Source organism: Plecotus auritus (genome assembly GCF_963455305.1).
Source record: "Plecotus auritus genome assembly, chromosome: 8".
Classification (NCBI taxonomy): Eukaryota; Metazoa; Chordata; class Mammalia; order Chiroptera; family Vespertilionidae; genus Plecotus; species Plecotus auritus.
The window spans coordinates 41982601-42004298 of record NC_137782.1 but is presented as its reverse complement, the minus strand read 5'-3'; the positions used below and the strand labels follow the sequence as shown (position 1 = coordinate 42004298).

The 21698-nt window shown below is 39.4% G+C and overlaps 2 protein-coding genes across 8 annotated transcripts in view; one reads left to right on the top strand and one right to left on the bottom strand.

Annotated features, from left to right (window-relative positions):
• RBBP8 (RB binding protein 8, endonuclease) overlaps positions 1-21698 on the bottom strand; it is a 107386-nt gene that overhangs the window by 82684 nt on the left and 3004 nt on the right. For 2 of the 6 annotated variants that reach the window (XM_080686461.1, XM_080686465.1), the window contains exon 1: positions 1478-1722. The gene's annotated coding sequence lies outside the window, so the exon portion shown is untranslated. Of the gene's footprint in view, positions 1-1077; positions 1140-1477; positions 1723-1842; positions 2035-2117; positions 2217-21698 lie in introns of those variants that run through there. The other 4 variants (XM_080686460.1, XM_080686464.1, XM_080686462.1 and 1 more) reach the window with 3 other exon arrangements.
• Positions 1523-21698, top strand: part of LOC308257231 (uncharacterized protein) — a gene marked incomplete at its 5' end in the record, with an annotated part of 112262 nt that continues 92086 nt past the window's right edge. For both annotated transcript variants that reach the window (XM_080686467.1, XM_080686466.1), the window contains one exon: positions 1523-2025. In XM_080686467.1, the coding sequence (XP_080542593.1) occupies positions 1523-2025 (503 nt within the window). The remainder of the gene's footprint in view (positions 2026-21698) is intronic.

The following is a 21698-nucleotide window of genomic DNA, read 5'->3' as shown; positions in this document are numbered from 1 at the left end:
ATGTTCTCTGAGATTTGCTTTAAAATATTCCAGCTAAAATGAACAAAAAGGATGTTGTGTGCGGAGATGAAACAAGAAGGGCTGCACTTGGGTAATAACAGAAGCTGGACAATGGATGGGTGGGGTATATGAGGGCGTTCTTAATTCTAGTGTCTCTCTTGTGTACGTTTATTACTTCCACAATGTTTTTTTAAAAAAGTGGGACTGGGTGCATTGCATTAGTACAGTTTTATTTCCAAAGACACTTGTATTCTATTTCTTAACCCTAAAAGATAAATTAATGGGCCAATACTACTGTCAATAAAAGCTGTCATTTATTAAGTGTTCACTATATACCAAGAACCATGATGTTCTATATTCATTTTTTATCCTAATTTTCAGAACTCCATAAAACATCTACTATAATTAATTTCATTTTAGAGTTGGAGAAACAGGCTTAAGAGATTGACTCCAAGGTGATATTGGTGGGACAAGGCTTTGTCACAGTTGGAACTCATGTCGTGATGCCAATAACTACAAAATACTGCTAAGTAACCCAAACCAGGTAAATTCATTGTTTCTATTAAATAAACAGTGTAAAACAAAGTTTTAGTTACTTAAATGAATTTAAAAATGAATAGTATTAATTTAAAACCAATAGTGTAAAAAAGTGTCCTTTAAGAAATATATCTTCAGAGGTGGTAAAAAAAAAAATTATCCCCCCCCCCCGACAAAAAAACAATTCATCAGTACTAAACTTGCAAATTCTGGCTCACAAAACCATCTCCAACCTATTCTGCATGCCCGGCACTTTTTGTTGGCATCGCTTTTGTCAGTGAACCGTTATTCAGTGCACGATAGTGCGCTCTAAGATCTCAGAAATGTGCCTCTTGCCTCTCAAGTTGCATCCTGGCTCCAAGGGCCGTGGTAATAGAATAATTTCTGTGCCTCCTGTAGCGGGGTAAACCACCACACTGAAGCCACTCGATGAAACATTTCCTGTTACACCACACGCACTCTTACACAAGTAAGGAAAGAGCCGCGCCCGGAGTCACTCAGGAGCCCTAAACTGGACAGGGACTTGAGCGGTGCTCTTACTAGCAAAGCAGAGGGCCAAAGGCTCCCTTTCCAGGACCCTCAGCCGTCAGCCTCTCCTCCCGCGCGCTCTCCAAAGGCTAACAGGGCGACTGGCACCGAAAGCGCGAGGGGCGACGCCCGCGCAGGGCAGCCGTCTGCGCAGGCGCGGGGCGGGCTCGGAGCTGGGACGCAAGTCCAAAGCTTACGCGGGAGATCCAGAAGAAGCCCGGAGCGCAAGCCTTCGCTCCCTCGCCTCCAGCCAGCCTGAGCCCGGCCCTAGTACTTACTCCTACTCAACCCCAGACCCACGCGGCCATCCCCACGCCGAGGGCCAAATGCCCACGGTCAGCGCGCAGCTCCACACCGGAAGTGGCCTCTCCGACCCAGCGCTCCCGGTCGGGGGGAAAGAGGTTCCTCTTACTCACGGCTTCCAAGGTTGCCTCTAGATTCTCGAAAGCCGGCAGGGATGCCGGCGCGCTCCCGGGCTGTGAAGAGAAGGCCGCTGGCTTTTCTCCTTTTCCCCTCACGAACTTGCCAAACGCGCAGCGGGAAAGCTGGCCCCTCAGGGCAGCCCGCGCTTTCTGGGGGTGGGGCAGGGCCCGAAGGCCGCCGGCCGGGTCGGAGGCGGCCGAACCTGCCCCTCCTAGAGTCCGTGCGACGTCACGCGGGTGTTCCTGGGAGTTCACGCCCCTTCCTCCCGCCTTACAGGGAGGTGGCGGCCCTCGGGACTACGGCGGAGGAGTGGGGTCTAATCGGGGGCCCACCGCGGAGGCTGCTGACGCTTACTGGAATGGAGCGCCTCCGTTGCGTTGCCCGGAGCAGCGGCTCCGAGAGCTGGCGACCGCCACAGCGTTTTGGGGACGCCTTTGAAGAAAGCTCACGAGGTTTCGTTTGGGAAGAATCAATTCCTTGGTGTGACGCGAAATTTATAGATGTGTCTGACTTCAGCACATTTCAGGGAAAGCGTATGTGAGTGGCCTGTACCAAATGGAAACTTAAAATTAACGGATGCGGGGATGGACAGGATTTGTTAACGCAGTTCTCTGCCTTGTGACTATTACCTGCAGTTCAGTGATGTGACCGGACAGGACTGGGTGGTGAGACCAGACAGCAAAACGATGTCTATTTTGCTGATGTTAAATGGAAAGTTTCTGGAGAACCTGAAATAAGGAATCGAAGTGACCAGCATTATTTGTTGGAACAATATATTAGGTTTTGTTTTGTCTTAGCGAGAGAGGAAGAGAGAGAGCAAGAGAAACATCTATTTTGTTCCAACCCTCCGTGCATTCATTGGTTGATCCAACCGCAACCTTGGTGTACCCGGTGACGCTCTAACCAGCTGACTTACCCAATTTAATGTTTTTTAAATCAGCATTTCCTGTGGCTAATAACATTCGAACTGTTAATATGTTTTCCTATTTATCTTGATTTCTAAAAGGAGCGTTTTAGCATTAGAAATTCTACAAATGAAAATAAACAGAATAGACTAGAATCACAGTATCTATTAAACCAGTTCAATTCTTTTCTGTAATTCTTCTAAGACCTGGGAGGAAGACAGAGGACAATATTATAAACTTTAAAAGGTTAAGTAGTATTTAGAAAATCATAAATACAAAATGTAAAAGTAATTTTTCCAATCGTTATCGATCTTCAGGAATGAATATCACAGCTTACTTCTTGTGATTGAACGTAATAGGATGCTTCTGAACTATTTTAGCAATGCTATAGGAACACTGGTATCTTTAAAGAAGAGGACTGTTGAACTTTCATTGCCCTATTATAGCAAATATCATTCACTTCCAAATTTTATGACTTAATTCAGAGCACCTTTAGAGAAAATGTGTGAAAATTTGACCATGCAATTTTTAATACAACATAGGAGGCATAATTGCTTGTATGAATGTTATAATGAAAATGGAGAGTTTTGTTACAAATGGAAAGAACCTGTAATCAGTTTGTCTTTTAATGGCACATTGAAAGGACAGTGTATTTGTGGTCCAAAGAAAAACTATCATAACTGACTTAACCTGCTGCCCTGGCCTCTGTCAGCAGCTTCATTGACCAATCCATTTATGTAAGTCGGAATCAAGAGAATTATCCTTGGCTCCTTCTCCCTTAACCCCCATACCCAGTCTATCACCAAGTCCTGTCAATTTTACTCACCAATTATCTCCCAAATCCATCCCCTTCTCATTACTACCTGCTGTTCATATCCACCCAACCAACAACCCCATCTAAACCTTTCTATTCACTGGTGTGCAGGAAAAGTTTTAAGCATCTATTCTCAATTCATGTATATTTTAAAATTGTATACATGTATTGCTGAAAAATGGCATATAGTCTAATGAACCAGACATCCTGGCTTTGAATCCTGCTCTAATACTTCCTATGTGACGGACTGGTTTCTTAACCTGTCTCATTTTTCTTATCTGTAAAATGAGGATAATAGTACCAACCTCAGAGTTATGAAGAGTAAATGAGTTAACTATATAAACTGCTTAGTAGAGTGTTCAGATAGGTAGTATGTATTCAGTAAAAACTAGCCCTTATTAATACATCTGAGCTAATACATGATGACTATTATAACACACTAGAGGCCCGGTGCACGGATTTGTGCACCAGTGGGGTTCCTTGGCCTGGCCTGTGCCCTCTCGCAATTCAGGACCCCTCGGGGGATGTTGGAGAGCCGGTTTCAGCCCAATCCCTGCAGGCTGGGCCTCTAGTATGCATATAAGATCTTTGGTTAATCTCTTCCTGCCCTGCTCCCTACCCCCTTCTTTCTGAGATTCATCAGTCTATGTTCTCATGTCTGTACGTTGAGCATCTGCCCCCTGGTGGTAAGTGCATGTCATAGCTACCGGTTGAACGGTTGCACAGTTGCTTAGGCTTTTATATATATATAGATGTTTTAAAGACATTTTTAAAGGATGAGAAAAAATTAAAACCTAGTATCTTCTTCCACTTAAGTTTTACCTACTTTGAGAACATTCCTCTACACTATAGATACTATAATCTTGAAAAATAAGTTTGATAATGGCACTCTGCTGCCTAAACCCCTTCAGTGGCTTACTGTTATTCTGAAGAAAGCCCCTTTAAACTGCCTCTATTGCTTCCCCAGGTTCATTTCCAAACATTTTCTGCCCTCTGGCCTCACTGGCCTGTTAATTCTAGGGCTTTGCATGCTGTTGCCTCTGTCTGGAATTCTGAAACAAACCTACCCCCACCCTATGCCTAGTGATTACTAATCTTTTTATCTTGTTTTAATAGTCTCTTCCATTAGATACTCTTATAGCACTATGTACCTTCCCATCTTATATTTATTATACTTTAAGTAATCCGTTTTTTTTAATGTTATTGATTTTTAGAGCTAGAGGAAGGGAGAGGGACAGAGAGAAACATTGATGAGAGAGAAAAATCATCGATAGGCTGCCTCTTACACTCCCCCTACTGGGGATTGAGCCTGCAACCAGGGTATGTGCCATGATCTGGAATTGAACCAGTGACTTCTTGGTTCATGGGTCAATGCTCAACCATTGAGCCACACCTGCCAAGCAGATTATAAATTTCTTCAGGCCAAAACCTTTTTATTTTTGTTAATCCTCACCTGAGGATATTTTCTCCATTGATTTTCAGAGATAGTGGAAGGACGAGGGAGGGATAGGTAAACATCGATGTGAGAGAGATACATCAATTGGTTGCCTGCCACAACCCAGCCCGGGGATCAAGCCTGCAACTGAGCTACATGCCTTTGAACAGAATCGAACCTGAACCCCTTCAGTCCATGGGCCGACGCTCTATCCATTGAGCCAAACTTGCTAGGGTGATGTCACAACCTTTTTATTTTCAAAAACTACCTGATTGCCTGCCATAAAGGAGGTACTCTGTGGGTAAATGAATTGGGCATCACTTGAGGGATTCCTATTTCTCATGTTTTGATGAAAGTGTTTGAACCCATTCACAATTCTTAGCTTCTCCTTATGAGATTATACTGTGATTAACTTAACAGTGGAAATGATGGGCATACACATAGATATTTGTCACCAATAAGAAGCTTTATGCTCCCTACCTGGTAGAAAAAATTATGAAGTCCTGAAGACGTGAGAAAACTTAAAACTTCTTTAACAGAGAAGCAGCTATTTTGAACCTTTTGTAATATTGGGTTTCTTTTTTTTTTTTTTTTTTTCTTATGGATCAGAACAATGCTTCCCAAACTTTTTCAGTACTTAGAAAATGAATACTTGTATTATATTGTGATAAAAAGATGAGGCTGCTTCCATTCAGGGGCAACAGAAGTTGGGACTCCAACCATTCTAGGACCAATGCTGCCATCTTGAGGGCTGGAATTTTACTGTCCCAGCATACCTAAAACCCATTGGAGGTTTAAGATGCTCGTTTAAAAATTGCCTGGTGAAATGTATTTTAATAAACACTGTCTTCATAATTATTTGAAGTGTGCACATACATTTTTGGGGGCACCCTATATAAAAAAGTTTCTAGTAGCCACATTTAAAAAAGCAAAAAGAGCCCAGCTGGTCTGGCTCAGTGGTTGAGCATTGACCTATGGAACCAAGAGGTCCCAGTTCTAGTCCCAGTCAGGGGACATGCCCAGGTTGCTGGGTCAATCCCTGGTGGGGGGCGTGCAGGAGGCAGCTGATCAATGATTCTCTCTCATCATTGATGTTTCCATCTCTCCCTCCCTCTCTGAAATAAAAATAAATATATATAAAAGAATAAAAAAGTAAAAAGAAATAGATGAAATTAACTATATTTTTTATGTAATTTAATTTATCTAAAATAGCCCTGGCCAGGTAACTCAGTTGATTAGAGCATTGTTCCCATATGCAAGGTTGCCAGTTTGATCCTTGGTCAGGGCACATACAAGAATCAACCAATGAATGCATAAATAAGTGGAATAACAAATCGATGTTTCTTTCTCAAATCAATCAATAAATTTTAAAAATAACCTAAAATATTTTTTCAACATGTAATCAATACAAAAATTTATTGAGACTTTCTACATTCTTTTTCTTCATACTGATTCTTAAAAATCTGATGTGTATATAATCTTTATAGCATATCTCAATTTAGTTGACTGCATTTCAAGTGCTCAAAGCCACATGTGGCTAGTGGCTACTGTATTGGACCACACAAACCTAATATATATAATGAACAAATGAGGTTATGTGATTTATATGAAGAACCAGAATAGAGCTGGTTATTTGTGCTGGGCATTTCCCATCTCTTTCCCACTCCTTACATCATCCCATTCCCCTCCTCTCCCAGCACTGAGGGCCAAAAATTTTAAAGTAAATGACTAAACCCATTATGAATATCTACATAAAAGTGTTTAGCACCTTTAAAATGAATCACGGATGAGCTGTTTTAAGACAAAGGAACTATTTTAAGAATAAGACAAAAGGCTGTTTGAGAAATAAGACTGTAAGATAAAAGAAAATTATGTTAACTGTCAACATTTTGTCTACTGGAACACTTGGTTTTTTAAAGTTGTTTACAGTAATTACTAAGTGTTGTTTGGGGGTAGGCATATACACCAATTAGTGATCTTGCCCCAAGTGCCAAAATACTTTGTCTGTGATTTGAGTTGATGTGCCAAGATCCAGTTAGGTTTAGCAGTTTTATAATTGTTTTAAAAGATATATTTAACATTCATGAAGGGTGTCAGTATCACACTTTTTATTTTGACAGTCTTAGGCAGTCATTAAAGTGCCATAGTACACATTAAAGATTATACGTGGCTTTTCAATTAGAAAAATTATCCTCATGGAGTCTGTGAGGATACTTCCAACTTAGATAAAGAACCTTTATTTATTTTGATTTTCACTACATATTCATACCTTCTTCATTTCCTTTTTATAAACTGTTAAAGTAGTTTTTGTTTGTGTTTCTAAATATAATTCAATTAGCTATTTCATTTCACATCAGTAATGGGCAAAATTTTACTACATATATACTTTGCCCATTTAGGAACTATCTATAATAATAAAATCATAATATGCTAATTAGACAGTAATGGGCAAAATTTTACTAGATATATACTTTGCCCATTTAGGAAATATCTATAATAATAAAAGTGTAATATGCTAATTAGGCAGGACAACTGAACGATGTCCTTCTGGACAAAGCTGGGACTGCGAGGGCCGAGGCAAGCTGCCACAGCTGTGAGGGCTGAGCCCCTTGCACAAATTTCGTGCATTGGGCCTCTAGTCTTTTTATATTTGGTGAAGATAGTACAGTATACTATAAAATTGCCTACTTGCCTAGCTCTAAATGATGGTGAGCTGACCAAGAATGTTAATGATGTCATTGCAAAGTAATTTATTATCTATGGAAAGGGACATCTTTTGTAGTACATTGGCTGCTTGGGCAATATTTCATACCTATGCATATAGGTTTATGAAGCCCAGGACTTTTGTTAGATAGTTAACCCTGGCATTTATGGGATTGGCATTAATACTTAACACTGCTGTTAGACACCAGCATTTATAAGAACCTTAGAACTTAACTGCTATAGAGATGATAAAAGAATGTAAGAGTTATCATTAGACTATAGAGTAAAAAAATGGGTTGTATTTTGGGAATCTTAAAAAACTAATCTTTACCTTTTATCTTACTAGATAGTATAGTATTATACTGCATTGTCTTATATACATATGTATAGTACTACCATGATGGAAGCTGTGGGAATAGTATTTATTTACAATAATGTAAAAAATATCCTATATATTAAAAGGCTAATATGCAAATTGACCAAACGGCAGAATGACCGGTTGTTATGTGCACTGACCACCAGGACGCTCAACATAGGAGCTGCCCCTTGGTGGTCAGTGTGCTCCCACAGGGGGAGTGCCGCTCAGCCAGAAGCCCAGCTCATGGCTGGCGAGTGCAGCCGGGGTGGTGGGAGCCTCTCCCACCACCATGGCAGTTGGAAATCCCCCAAGGGCTCCCGGACTGCGAGAGGGCACAGGCTGGGGTGAAGGATGCCCCTCCACCCCCCGCCCCGAGTGCATGAATTTTGTGCACTGGGCCTCTAGTATATATATAATGAAGAGTTTACTCTAGGAACAAGTTACTTGGAGTCTATTAATTAAAGCATTCCCTGCTAGGTTCATAAGAGCAAACATGCTTAATATTCGTTACATTGTCCATTTATAAGAAAATAATGATTCACATCTTAAATGGTAATTTTTCCCTCTGTGAATTGATAAATTTCTTCACTGCTGAAAAATAGTTGTGATTTTTAATGTATTCATGCCTCACAAATTATAGAGATGATATGTCTTCAAACAGGCTCACTACCCCTTCCTGCCCTCCCTGCCCCCGCCCCCCAGTTTTTCCCTATTCTAACTACACTTGAGAAAAATAGACTTTGTTTAAATATTGGATTTGTGCTTTTCTTAATCCAATATTAGTCTAAGGTTAAGGCAGCTTTGATAATTACTTTTCCAAAAATGTTTTATGTCCAAAATTCTTAGAGACCTTTGGTTTCAGCCAATACTTTTTTTTTTCCCTCGCTCTGTCAGGAAATTTATTTGCAAATATTTCAAATACTTACATTTCAGCCAATACTTTTCAATTTTACTTAAGTTATAATCAGAAGTATTAGAAATATATAGTGAAATTAAATTATGCTTTAATTCACTTCACACCCTTGGTGACAATTTGTATTTGTAGATGACTTTTTAAACTATAGTTTTTACAAACTATGTTTTTGTGAATGTTAAAACAGAAATAAACAGACTTCATCTTTTCAAATCGGCCTGCTTCTTATGTAAAGTGACCATATGCTCTGGCTTACCAGCAACAGTTCTGGTTAATATCTGTTGTTCTGGCTAATTATTAATAAGGCTCCTGTTTACTCTAAAAAATGTTCTGGTTTTGGTTATAAATCATCTGATCAGAAGCTTTAAGGAATTTGAAGTATAAACTAATAAAAAAAGGTCATTTTTAAAATGACCTTTTGTAGTCGGGAGTATTTCCTTCTCAACTATGTACAGACCTAACTAAACTTTTTAAAAATATTATGGTATAGATAATATAAGCAATAATATTATTTGATTTGTTGATAGTACTCTGAAATTCCCGAGTTTAGAAGTGGTTTGTTTAATACTGACAGGAAATGGATGCAGGGAACAATTAGTGATGGTAAAAAACAAAGTGCTTTTCCTATATATCTTCTCTTTTGAAGCTAAATATAACTCATAAAATTAGAGCAGGACCAGTTTTCATCTTTCTAGAGAAGTTGAGAAATTAGGTGGTTTGACAGCATTATATGTACAAACTAGTAGATAAGTTCATCCAAGACTTAAGACCCAATCTTCTGGCTATAAATCCTATATCTATGCTCTCTGCAGCGTACCTTATTAGTTTTGAGTAGTAAATTCATTTAAAACTTATCCTGTGCTTATAAAATTTTTAATATAGAAAATCTTTTTGAGAAAATAACCAAATAAGTTTCTGAATTTTCATTAAAAATTCCTATTACCTAACAGGCAGTTCTGGTACATTTTTCTATTTACTTCAGAAAGCTTTACATTTTATGAGGTTACTCAGTCAGGGTTGGAGTGAAGCATCTATTATATGGATTAATTTCAGTTCATTTTTTATTTTTTTTATTTTTTAAATAAATCTTTATTGTATAGATTATTACAATTGTTCCTCTTCCCCCCCACCCCAGAGGTCCCCTCTACCCGGTTCCCACCACACCCTCTGCCCTTACCCCCCTCCCCCACTGTCCTCATCCATAGGTGTACGATTTTTGTCCAGTCTCTTCCTGCACCCCCCCCACACCCCTTTTCCCCCGAGAATTGTCAGTCCACTCCCTTTCTATGCCCCTGATTCTATTATATTCACTAGTTTATTCTGTTCATCGGATTTTTTATTCATTTGATTTTTAGATTCACTTGTTGATAGATATGTATTTGTCATTTGTAATTTTTATCTTTACCTTTTTCTTCTTCTTCCTCTTCTTAAAGAATACCTTTCAGCATTTCATATAATACTGGCTTGGTGGTGATGAACTCCTTTAGCTTTTCCTTATCTGTGAAGCTCTTTATCTGACCTTCAATTCTGAATGACAGCTTTGCTGGGTAGAGTAATCTTGGTTGTAGGTTCTTGCTATTCATCACTTTGAATATTTCTTGCCACTCCCGTCTGGCCTGCATAGTTTCTGTTGAGAAATCAGCTGACAATCGGTTATGGGTCCTCCCTTGTAGGTAACTAACTGTTTTTCTCTTGCTGCTTTTAATATTCTCTCTTTGTCTTTTGCTCTTGGCATTTTAATGATGATGTGTCTTGGTGTGGTCCTCTTTGGGTTCCTTTTGTTTGGGGTTCTGTGCGCTTCCTGGACTTGTAAGTCTATTTCTTTCACCAGGTGGGGGAAGTTTTCGGTCATTATTTCTTCAAATAGGTTTTCAGTATCTTGCTCTCTCTCTTCTTCTGGCACCCCAATAATTTGGATAATGGTACGCTTGAAGTTGTCCCAGAGGCTCCTTACACTATCTTCATATTTTTGGATTCTTTTTTCTTTTTGCTTTTCCGGTTGAGTGTTTTTTGCTTCTTTGTATTTCAAATCTTTGACTTGATTCTTGCGATCCTCTAGTCTGCTGTTGGATCTCTGTATAATATTTTTTATTTCAGTCAGTGTATGCTTAATTTCTAGTTGGTCCTTTTTCATATCCTCGAGGGTCTCACTAAATTTATCGGGCTTTTCTAGAAAATTCTTGAAAAACCTTATAACTGTGGTTTTGAACTCTATATCCAGTAGTTTGCTTTCCTCCATTACTTTCATTTGTGATCTGTTTCTTTGTCTCCGCATTTTGGCTGCTTCCCTGTGTTGATAGAGTGGCTTTGTGTGCTAGGTGTCTACAGGGGCCAGTGGCTCAGCCTCCCCATTTACCTGAGGTGGACACTCTTGGTGCACCCTTTGTGGGCTGTGTGCACAGTCTTGTTGTAGTTAAGCCTTGGTTGTTGTTGGTATCACTGGGTGGAATTGACCTCCAGGCCAATTGGCTGTGAGGATCAGCTGTGTCTACGATGGGAGAACTTCTGTGCTGGAGACACCCTTATGAGGCAAGACTTGCTTCAGTGGGGCTTTGGTGCTCACTGAGTCTTCCCCTTGAGTGTGTCCCTTATGGATCTGAGGAGTTGTAATCTGGATGGTCCCACTCTGACCCCTGGGTACACTGGCTCTTCAATCTCCAAGGAGGTGCTAATTTAGCCTCTGCCTGAGGCCACCCAGCAGGAGCTACGGAGAGATCTGCAGATTCCTCTTCTTTGTTTGGGTTTTGGAGGTGCCCAGATGAGGCCCAGCTGTGAAGCATTGCAAGCAGCTGCGGGGCCTTGGGCCGTCTTTTGGATGTTCTGAGTCTCACTGACTCAGCTGCAGTTTGTTAGGTAAGTTTAGATTTCAAAGGACCAGGCCATTCATATGCAAAAGCCTTTGCGCACAGCTGGGTTGGGGCGGAGTCTCAGGACGGAGCAAACAGCAATGGCTTCCCGTCAGCCCTGCCCTAAGAGGCCTCTGGGTCTCAGTGTCCCAGGGTAATCGCTGCAAGCACCTCTGAGAGAAAGCCGCCCTCGAGTTCCACCCACTGCCAGACAGACCAGTTTCTCCCTGTATGAGTCTGGGTCCCCAGAGTCTTGCCTGGAACTGGAGTTCAGTGCAGTCGGGAGCTTTTGTCTCCCTCCCGCTTGAAAAAGCCAGCTACGTACTCAGTTGCCAGCCCTCTCCGTGTGCGCGCCTCCATACCTCTGCCTTTACTTCCACAGCTCCTCTGAGTCTCAGTGTGCTTTTCTCTTGTAGAATTCCACTCAGCCAGCCTTCCTGTGGTTCTGGATGATGTCCGTTTTGTCTTTTAGTTGCATTTTTGAAGTTGTTGTGTGAGGCAGCAGTTCAGGTGTTTACCTATGCCACCATCTTGGTTTCTCCTCAATTTCAGTTCATTTTTTAGATTTTTTGCATTAATAATGTATTTCATAGTAATTATGGCACAGGTGCCTTTTTATTTGCCTTATAATAGGTGAAGACATTTGAGAAATGAATATAAATTGACTTCTAATAGAATTGGCAAACATGTTCATATTAGCCTTTCTCAGATCTAGAGAATCCCAAGCTGTGGATTCTTCTATAAAGTAAGTTTAAAACTAAGTGGATTAAAGGGCCTTGAATTATGTTGTAATCTCAGAAGGGACCAGAACAGGAAGTGCTCCAAAAAATTGTGACAATTGTGTGTTCTACAATCAATGATGGTATATAGCCACATTCCCAGCGTATGGTACTTGGTAAGTCCTGAGCTGGGTGGGAGATAGGACCAGGGTTTAAGCTCTGTCCCTATCTCTGATTACTGCATTTTCCTAGACAAATCTTATTTCCCCAATTGAAAAATGAGAATATTCATGGTTTCTGTGTCCAAAAGAGTTGTTGTAAGACTTCATAGAAGTTTGAAGCAGCATGCCTATTGAGCAAGCAGAGTGGTGGAAGAAGAACCTTACCTATTGGGAGCAGAAGACATGTGCAAAGGTTCTGCTCTGGAGCATCACTGTGAATTCTGGAAACTGTTAGTATATAGTAATGTATTTGTATAGGTTGCTATTGGAAAATCAGCAGAAGCTCCACTTAATTGGTTTGATTAATTCTAAGTTTGATTATAATCCTATTGAGCAAATAATTTAACTTATCTGTGCCTCAGTTGTTTATAAGTGATATGAAGAGACTAACATATATGTTGGTTATTTCACAGTGTTATTGATAGGACTGAATGATTATATGTATGTATCCAAACAGTATAAGAAACTCTTGTTAATCATAGATAGTTTTAAGAGCTATAGCCAATCAGAGAGATCGCTCCAATTGCTAGTTACAAAATTATAGTTAGTGAATGTTGAATTGCTATGTAAATTGTGAGACATTTATAATTATAGAAGGGGTTAAATTACAATTTGTTAAGTGCTTTTACATATCTTATTTGATTTACATAATTAAGTTTAAATAAATCAGGTAGTATTATTTTATTGTTATTTCCATTTTATTTTATTCTAAGGGACTTTAAAAATCATCTAGCCCAACTATAAAATTGCATAGGGAGCAAAAACCAATTTATTTATTTCAGAAATTGGTGGTTGTAAGAAATAATTTATTTAACAGAGATTTATGATAAACTCAGCTTCCAGTCCAAGAAAGGAAGTGTTGGTATCAAGTTGATTGTCATCTGAGCTAATTTAGTAAGTACCTGATTATATTTGATTCTTTCTTTTGACAATAGTATCTGTTATTATTGGACTTTGTTCAGTAGTGTGTATCCCCACTTTTTCTTATTTCTAGACTGTCTTCAGTCCAATTTCTCTATTTCATCTTTATCAATTCATTAGCTTATTTAATCATCTTCTAAGAAAGAGGGCTAGGTCGTGTGGCTTGGTGGTTGAGCTTCAACCTATGAATCAGGAGGTCACGGTACAACTGGTCGGGGAACATACCTGGGTTGCGGGCTCAGTCCCCAATGTGGGGTGTGTAGGAGGCAGCCAATCAATGATTATCTCTTATTATTGTTATTTCTGTCTCTCCCTCTCCCTTTCTTTCTAAAATCAATAAAAATATATTATTTTTTAAAAAGGAGGGTTATTTTTAAAAACTTAAATACTAATTATTTTAACAGTTCAAGTTAAATGAAGAGATAGACTTCTTTTTTATTTATACCTATTTCTTACTTAGCTAAACTAGTTCTATCATTATGCAAACTAATATGGTATTTACTTAATTAAAGCACATAACTGTTTAATTTTCTATTTTTAATCTATTCGACTAGAGCCTTTGCCTGATGTATTCTTGAGAGCCATGCTCTAGGATCACATTATAGGTTATAATGAATTATTTCTTGTAACCAGACCCTCTTGGACACAGTCCAAGACAAACTTGTTCTATTCAAAATTCTGTATTTTACTATAATAGGAAGTGTTACTTGAGGGTCCAATGTAGTCAATCTATTTTTACTAACATTTTACCAATGTAAACTTAAACAATAAAATCTTTAGATCAATACTGGACACAAAGTACTTTCAGAATACATACTAATAGTTCATTTGCTGCTGTTTGGCCCTTTTAAAATTGGCAACCAAATTTAGGAAATGAAATGTAGTTTATTAGAAAATACCTTTCTCACAGAAGATCAAGTTTCAGTGCATCTCAGGTTTTGTGGGAATGGATCAAATACATCAGACAAAAATAGGCTAAAGTTCCTCGCTTTCTATTAGAAATTGAAGTACTCATTTCTCAGAAAATCCATTTTAGTTATATAGTGTATTAAAATTATATTGGTAAACTAAGGAAAAAGTGTTTTGACCATATCTTTGCTGTAATAGTGATGTACTAGACACCTTTTGGACCTGCTCACTCCAATCATTGCAGTTGTAACCAGATTCAAGCACATGAAACATGACAGCCCCTCACCTGTACTTTCTATTCTGGGGGCTTCTCTGAATCCTTGGGAAATAGAAGCAGAACTTGAAAGTGTGAGGAAATTAATAACGCATGAGGCATCACTTAACTGATAGAAGTCAAACTGGTGGATAAATGCTCCTCCTGCATGTCTTTAGCTTCATGGCTTCTAAGAAGGTACCAATTTGCCCATAGTAGGGGATGAACTCCAGAATGCACTCTTGTATTGGCCTTCCTCCCTCCCCATTTCTTTCTCCTAATCCCCCACCTCTATTCCCTAATTAAAGCACATAACTAACTGTTCCCTGGGATGACTTCCCAATAAAGAACTTACACATAATCTAGAGGATTTAGGCTCTACTTTCTAGAGAGAATCCAAACTAAGAGATCATGGTTAAACATGAGATTTCCATTTTAGTATTTTTAAGTTGTTAATGGAAATTTTAACTTTTTTTCTTTTTTGTTAATCCTCACCCGAGGATATTTTTTCCATTGATTTCTTTCCATAGAGAGAATGGAAGGGAAGGGGAGAGACAGGGAGAGAGAAACATCGATATGAGAGACACACATCAATTGGTTGCCTCCCACATGTACCCTGACCTGGGCTGAGGGTGGAGCCTGCAACAGAGGTGGTGGCCCTTGACCAGAATTGAACACTTGACCTTTCAGTCTGCGGGCTGATGTTCTAACCACCGAGAAAACTGACTAGGGGGAAAATTTAACTTTTGAAAGTGTGTATGCATGGATGGGAGTTAGATTAATTCTATGTACTACTTTGTTAAAATGTTAATGCTGATCCCTAATTGGTTGAACATGTGCATTTTAGGCTTTTTTTTTTTTTTTTGATAGCGATAATGGTTGGATTTCAAAGAACTCATACACTATTGCTCAGTCTCTTATAGGCAAGAGAATCTTTTCTTGTTGCTTCTCAAACTTTAGTGGACATCAGCATAATCTAGAAAATATGTAAATATGCAGACTCATATGATCTACCCACCAGAGATTCTAATCTGATATGTCTAGATGGCGTTTAGCAATCTGCATTTTTAATAAGCATCTTCCAGGTGAGTCAGATGGTCCAGAGACTACACTTTGAGAAACATTGCTACACTATTATAGTAGTAACTAGAGGCCCGGTGCATGAGATTTATGCACGGGGGAAGGGGTGTCCCTCAGCCCAGCCTGCATCCTCTCCATCTGGGACCCCTCGGGGGATGTCCAACTGCCCTTTCACAATCCAGGACTGCTGGCTCTAAACCACTTGCTTGCCTGCCTGCCTGAGTGCCCCTAACTGCTTCTGCCTGCCAGCCTGATCGATGCCTAACTGCTCCCCTACCAACCCAATTGCCCTCCCCTGCAGGCCTGGTCTCCCCGCAACTGCCCTCCCCTGCAGACCTGGTCCCCCCCAACTGTCCTCCCTTGCAGGCCTGGTCCCTCGCAACTGCTCTCCCCTGCAGGCCTTATCACCCCCAATTGCCCTCCCCTGCAGGCCTGGTCCCCCCCAACTTTCCTCCCTTGCAGTCCTGGTCCCCCCCCCCAACTGCCCTCCCCTGCTGGCCTGATCTCCCACAACTGCTCTCCCCTGCCAGCCATCTTGTGGCAGCCATCTTGTGTTCACATGGGGCGGCCATCTTTGACCACATGGGGTGGCCATCTTGTGTGTTGGAGTGATGGTCAATTTGCATATTACTCTTTTATTAGATAGGATACTGCTGGGTCTAATCTATAACTCTGAAGTAAATTAAAACTAACTGACTCCACAGAGATTGAATTAGTACTGTTAATCATATGTTCTAATAAATCAAGCTAAAACCACTGAGAAATCAGATTAAAAAGATAACCCAATTTTTATTTGAGTCATTGTGCTCTTCCTTTGTAGAAATTTTATTTGATACTAGAGGGCTGGTGCACGAAATTTGTGCATAGGTAGGGTCCCTAGGCCTGGCCAGCAATCAGGGCCGATCTGTGGGGAGACCGGTGAGGCGATTGGGGAGCCCCAACTGGCACTCGCCTTGGTTGGCCTGGGCCCTGTGGGTGGGGGGCAGCTCCTGCATTGAGCATCTGCCCCCTGGTGGGTAGTGCCCATCATAGAGACCTGTCGTTCCACTGGTCATTCCACTCATCAGTAGATTTGCATATTAGGCTTTTATTATATAGGATTACTTGGCTTTAACATTAGTATTAACATGTAGTTTGTTATGGTACCAAGGAACTGCTAAGAATTTAATTTACACTAGATGTGTTTAATATATGCTTACTGGTGGAACTAGGAAAGGTCATTTATCTTAAAGAAGTAAACACATCCTAAAAAGTAAAACTGGGAGAAACCAAGATGGCGGCATAGGTAAACACCTAAACTGCTGACTCGCACAACAATTTCAAAACTACAACTAAAAGACAAAATGGACATCATCCAGAACCACAGGAAGGCTGGCTGAGTGGAAATTCTACAACTAGAAGGAAAGAGAAACACACACTGAGACTCAGAGGAGCTGCAGAAGGCAGAGGTACTGAGACGCGCGCGGAGAGGACTGGCAACTGAGTGCGAGGCTGGCTTTCTCAAGCGGGCGGGAGACAAAAGCTCCTGACTGCACTGAACTCCAGTTACGGTCGAGACTCTGGGGACCCAGACTCATTTGGGGAGAAACTGGACTGTCTGGCAGCAGGCGGAACTCGAGGGCGGCTTTCTCTCAGAGGTGCTTGCAGCGATTACCATGGGACACTGAGACACAGGGGCCTATTAGGGCAGGGCTGATGGGAAACCAATGCTGTCTGCTCCGCCCTGAGACTCTGCCCCATTCAAGCTGAGCACAGAGGCTTTTGCAAGTCTTCTGCCATAAGGGTGTCTGCAGCACAGAAGTTCTCCCAGTGTAGACACAGCTGATCCTCACAGCCAACTGGCCTGGAGGTCAATTCCTCCCAGTGATACCAATAACAATCAAGGCTTAACTACAACAAGACTGTGCACACAGCCCACAAAGGGTGCACCAAGAGTGTCCACCTCAGGTAACTGGGGAGGCTGAGCCACTGGCCCGTGTAGGACACCTAGCACACAAAGCCACTCTTTTTTTTATTTTTTATTTTATTGATTTTTTTACAGAGAGGAAATGGAGAGAGGGATAGAGTTAGAAACATCGATGAGAGAGAAACATCAATCTGCCGCCTCCTGCACACCCCCTACTGGGGATGTGCCCACAACCAAGGTACATGCCCTTGACCGGAATCAAACCTGGGACCCTTCAGTCCACGGGCTGACGCTCTATCCACTGAGCCAAACCGGTTTCGGCGACAAAGCCACTCTTATCAATGCAGAGAAGCAGCCAAAATGCGGAGACAAAGAAACAGATCACAAATGAAAGTAAAGGAGGAAAGCAAACTACTGGATATAGAGTTCAAAACCACGGTTATAAGGTTTTTCAAGAATTTTCTAGAAAAGCCCGATAAATTTAGTGAGACCCTCGAGGATATGAAAAAGGACCAACTAGAAATTAAGCATACACTGACTGAAATAAAAAATATTATACAGAGATCCAACAGCAGACTAGAGGATCGCAAGAATCAAGTCAAAGATTTGAAATACAAAGAAGCAAAAAACACTCAACCGGAAAAGCAAAAAGAAAAAAGAATCCAAAAATATGAAGATAGTGTAAGGAGCCTCTGGGACAACTTCAAGCGTACCATTATCCAAATTATTGGGGTGCCAGAAGAAGAGAGAGAGCAAGATACTGAAAACCTATTTGAAGAAATAATGACCGAAAACTTCCCCCACCTGGTGAAAGAAATAGACTTACAAGTCCAGGAAGCGCACAGAACCCCAAACAAAAGGAACCCAAAGAGGACCACACCAAGACACATCATCATTAAAATGCCAAGAGCAAAAGACAAAGAGAGAATATTAAAAGCAGCAAGAGAAAAACAGTTAGTTACCTACAAGGGAGGACCCATAACCGATTGTCAGCTGATTTCTCAACAGAAACTATGCAGGCCAGACGGGAGTGGCAAGAAATATTCAAAGTGATGAATAGCAAGAACCTACAACCAAGATTACTCTACCCAGCAAAGCTGTCATTCAGAATTGAAGGTCAGATAAAGAGCTTCACAGATAAGGAAAAGCTAAAGGAGTTCATCACCACCAAGCCAGTATTATATGAAATGCTGAAAGGTATTCTTTAAGAAGAGGAAGAAGAAGAAAAAGGTAAAGATAAAAATTATGAACAACAAATACATATCTATCAACAAGTAAATCTAAAAATCAAGTGAATAAAAAAATCCGATGAACAGAATAAACTAGTGAATATAATAGAATCAGGGGCATAGAAAGGGAGTGGACTGACAATTCTCAGGGGAAAGGGGATGTAGGGGGTGTGGGAAGAGACTGGACAAAAATCGTGCACCTATGGATGAGACAGTGGGGGAGGGGGGTAAGGGCAGAGGGTGTGGTGGGAACCGGGTGGAGGGGAGCTATGGGGGAAAAAAGAGGAACAATTGTAATGATCTGAACAATAAAGATTTTTTTAATTAAAAAAAAAAATCTTGGCCAGGCAATACCTTGATTCAGCCTCGTGAGACTCAAAGCAAACAACCAAGGAAATCCTGTACAGATTTCTACCCGGCAGAATTGTGATATAATAAATGGGTGTGTTTTAAGCTGCTAAAAAATAAAAAAATAAAAAAAAAAGTAAAACTGTGGGGAGGAGACTGATGTTTTCATGCTGGATGGACTGAACAACTTTCCTTACTGAATGACCTGTAGCCAGGTTCTGGTGTAGCCAGGTTCCAGTGGTTAGCTCTGTGTTATAGTTAAAAAACAGTATACTTGTTTCTGAGCAACATATATTTGTTTTAAATTTTGTTAGACAATTGGGTGGAAAGTGACTAGAGCATAATTTAACAGATCACTAAAATGCTATGTAGATGATATTTACTAATCAGTTCTTATTATATTATTGAAATTTGATTACAATATTAATATATCAGAAAAGTGAATGAATAAAGTTATTGATCTTGTATTTCTCAATGTTTCAAGATTCAGAAATTCATTAGATTTAAAATGTTTTTGTGTTGGAAGTTTTTCTCCTAATGTAAATCATTGTAGAAACTGTAGGCAAAGAACTTTCAAGGAAATAGACTTAAGATGGAACTTTAAAACTAAAAATTTGCCATGCAAGTTTTAGTTTTACTTTGTCAATAATAATAACTTCTAAGATAATAGTTTTCATGGTTACTTTTCTATATAGAAACATTTATATAGAAACATTTAAAAACTATCTTTGAAATTTGTTATTCTCTGCCCTCTTTTCAGTTGTTTATAGTAATACTCTAAATTTGTGAAAATAAATGCAGGTTAAATACTAATTTAATGAATAGTCACATAAGATTAAATTGCTTATTATATAATAAAATAGTTTTAATAAGAATGTATAATTGGTAGCATGCCTGTGCCATTCCCTTCTCCCTTCCCTTCCCCTACAGGCATGTATTTCCTAAACTCCAAGAGACCCATGAGACCTGCAACCAGGGGAGCAATGGGCAGCAATAGTTTGTCTCGGGGGGCTAACCCCCTGAACCTGTCGCCAATGCCTCCTTTTCTCTGACTTCCCAATGAGCCAAACAGCCCAGCCTAGGCTCTCCTGTTGCTTCTTCTATGCCCTTTATAGTTTCACTGTCCTAAGTATGTTTTTGCTGAAGTCAATAAATTCTTGCTTGCTTTTCTTAAAAAAAAAAAAAAAAAAAAAAAAGAATGTATAATTAGTAGGCTTAATTGGTAAGTAGTAATTTTGTCTTTAGGTATACCACCTACATACAAGCTTTTCAATTTAAGAGGAAAAACAATTCATTTACCATGGATGTAAATTCAAATTATGTTATTAGCACAAAGCTTATTTGTATAGCAATTAAATATCTTTTAGGAAATTAAAGTTGACTGCAAGAGCTCAGTAAGAGCAGTTTGTGTTATAAGTGGATCTATTTGTTGGTTCTAATATCAAGTCAGTTCCTGCTCTTAGGTTTTAGAATGTTTTACCACACTCTTCTGAACTCCTTTCTGATTAATGACATTCATTTCATAAATATCTTGCATATGAACTTGGTTCATTAACTCCATTTCCTAATCAATTAATGAGTCAGAGGCTAATTTAATATTATTTTTAGAAAATGTTAAATCCTATTCTGTCTTACTTATTACACCCAAAACATTTTGAACCCATTCTCCCTATCATTTACTGTCAAGGAAATGCAATATGATTTAATACTGACCTACAATAAATTTAATTTAGAAGAGAATCTGTTGGAGGAAAAAAGCATATTCTAGAGCCCTGAAGAAATAATTCAATTGATAGTAGAAAGAGCACAATCCTTAGACCAATAGAAATCCTTGGACAACTAATTTGATATCTTATAAGATAATAGATATAAAATACCTTTGAAAAACTCAGATACTAGGCACATGTAAGGTGAAATTAGTCTATGTGAAAGCTCCTTTCTTTGGTATAGATATGATTGAAATTTGAATTTAAAAAATTATTTAAATGTTTTCATTACCTTGATATATTGCTCTCAAAATATATTTAACAATGGCGTCTTGACTTTTTAATTGGATTCACTTACATGGGTTTCTAATTTTTTAATTTAATAAAATTAAATATTTTTCAATATTAAATCTTAATGCTTTCCAAGGTTGCTGATTTAATTTTTATATCTCTGACAAAAATAAAATGTATATTCTAAGTTAAGCTTTGACTTCTCTTACTCAAGCTATTTGTTGAAATTTATTATAAATTTTATTAATAGGGTGGAAAGGATATTGACATTTGCTGCACCTACTATGCTCTAGGAACTGTGTTGAGTGTTTTATACAGAAAATCATGTAATTCTTCCAGCAACTCTTAGAGAATGGTAGTCATTTCTATAATTTATAGATGGAGAAAAGAGAACTCAGAGGGTTCAATAATTCCCTTGGGTAAGCCAGATTGTAGCAGAGTCAGTATTCAAACCCATTTCAGTTTGGCTCAAAAACCCATATGTTTTTCAACATACTATCCTTTCTCTTTCCTAAAAGATAAGAAACAAATGGAAGTGATTATTTTCCAGAGTCACTTGGACTGAACTAAATTTACCAAATTTAGAAGCATTCCTCAGGTAGGATTTTCCCTGTGAAAAGATAAAGAAGTTAGGAGAATTAACATTTAGTTCT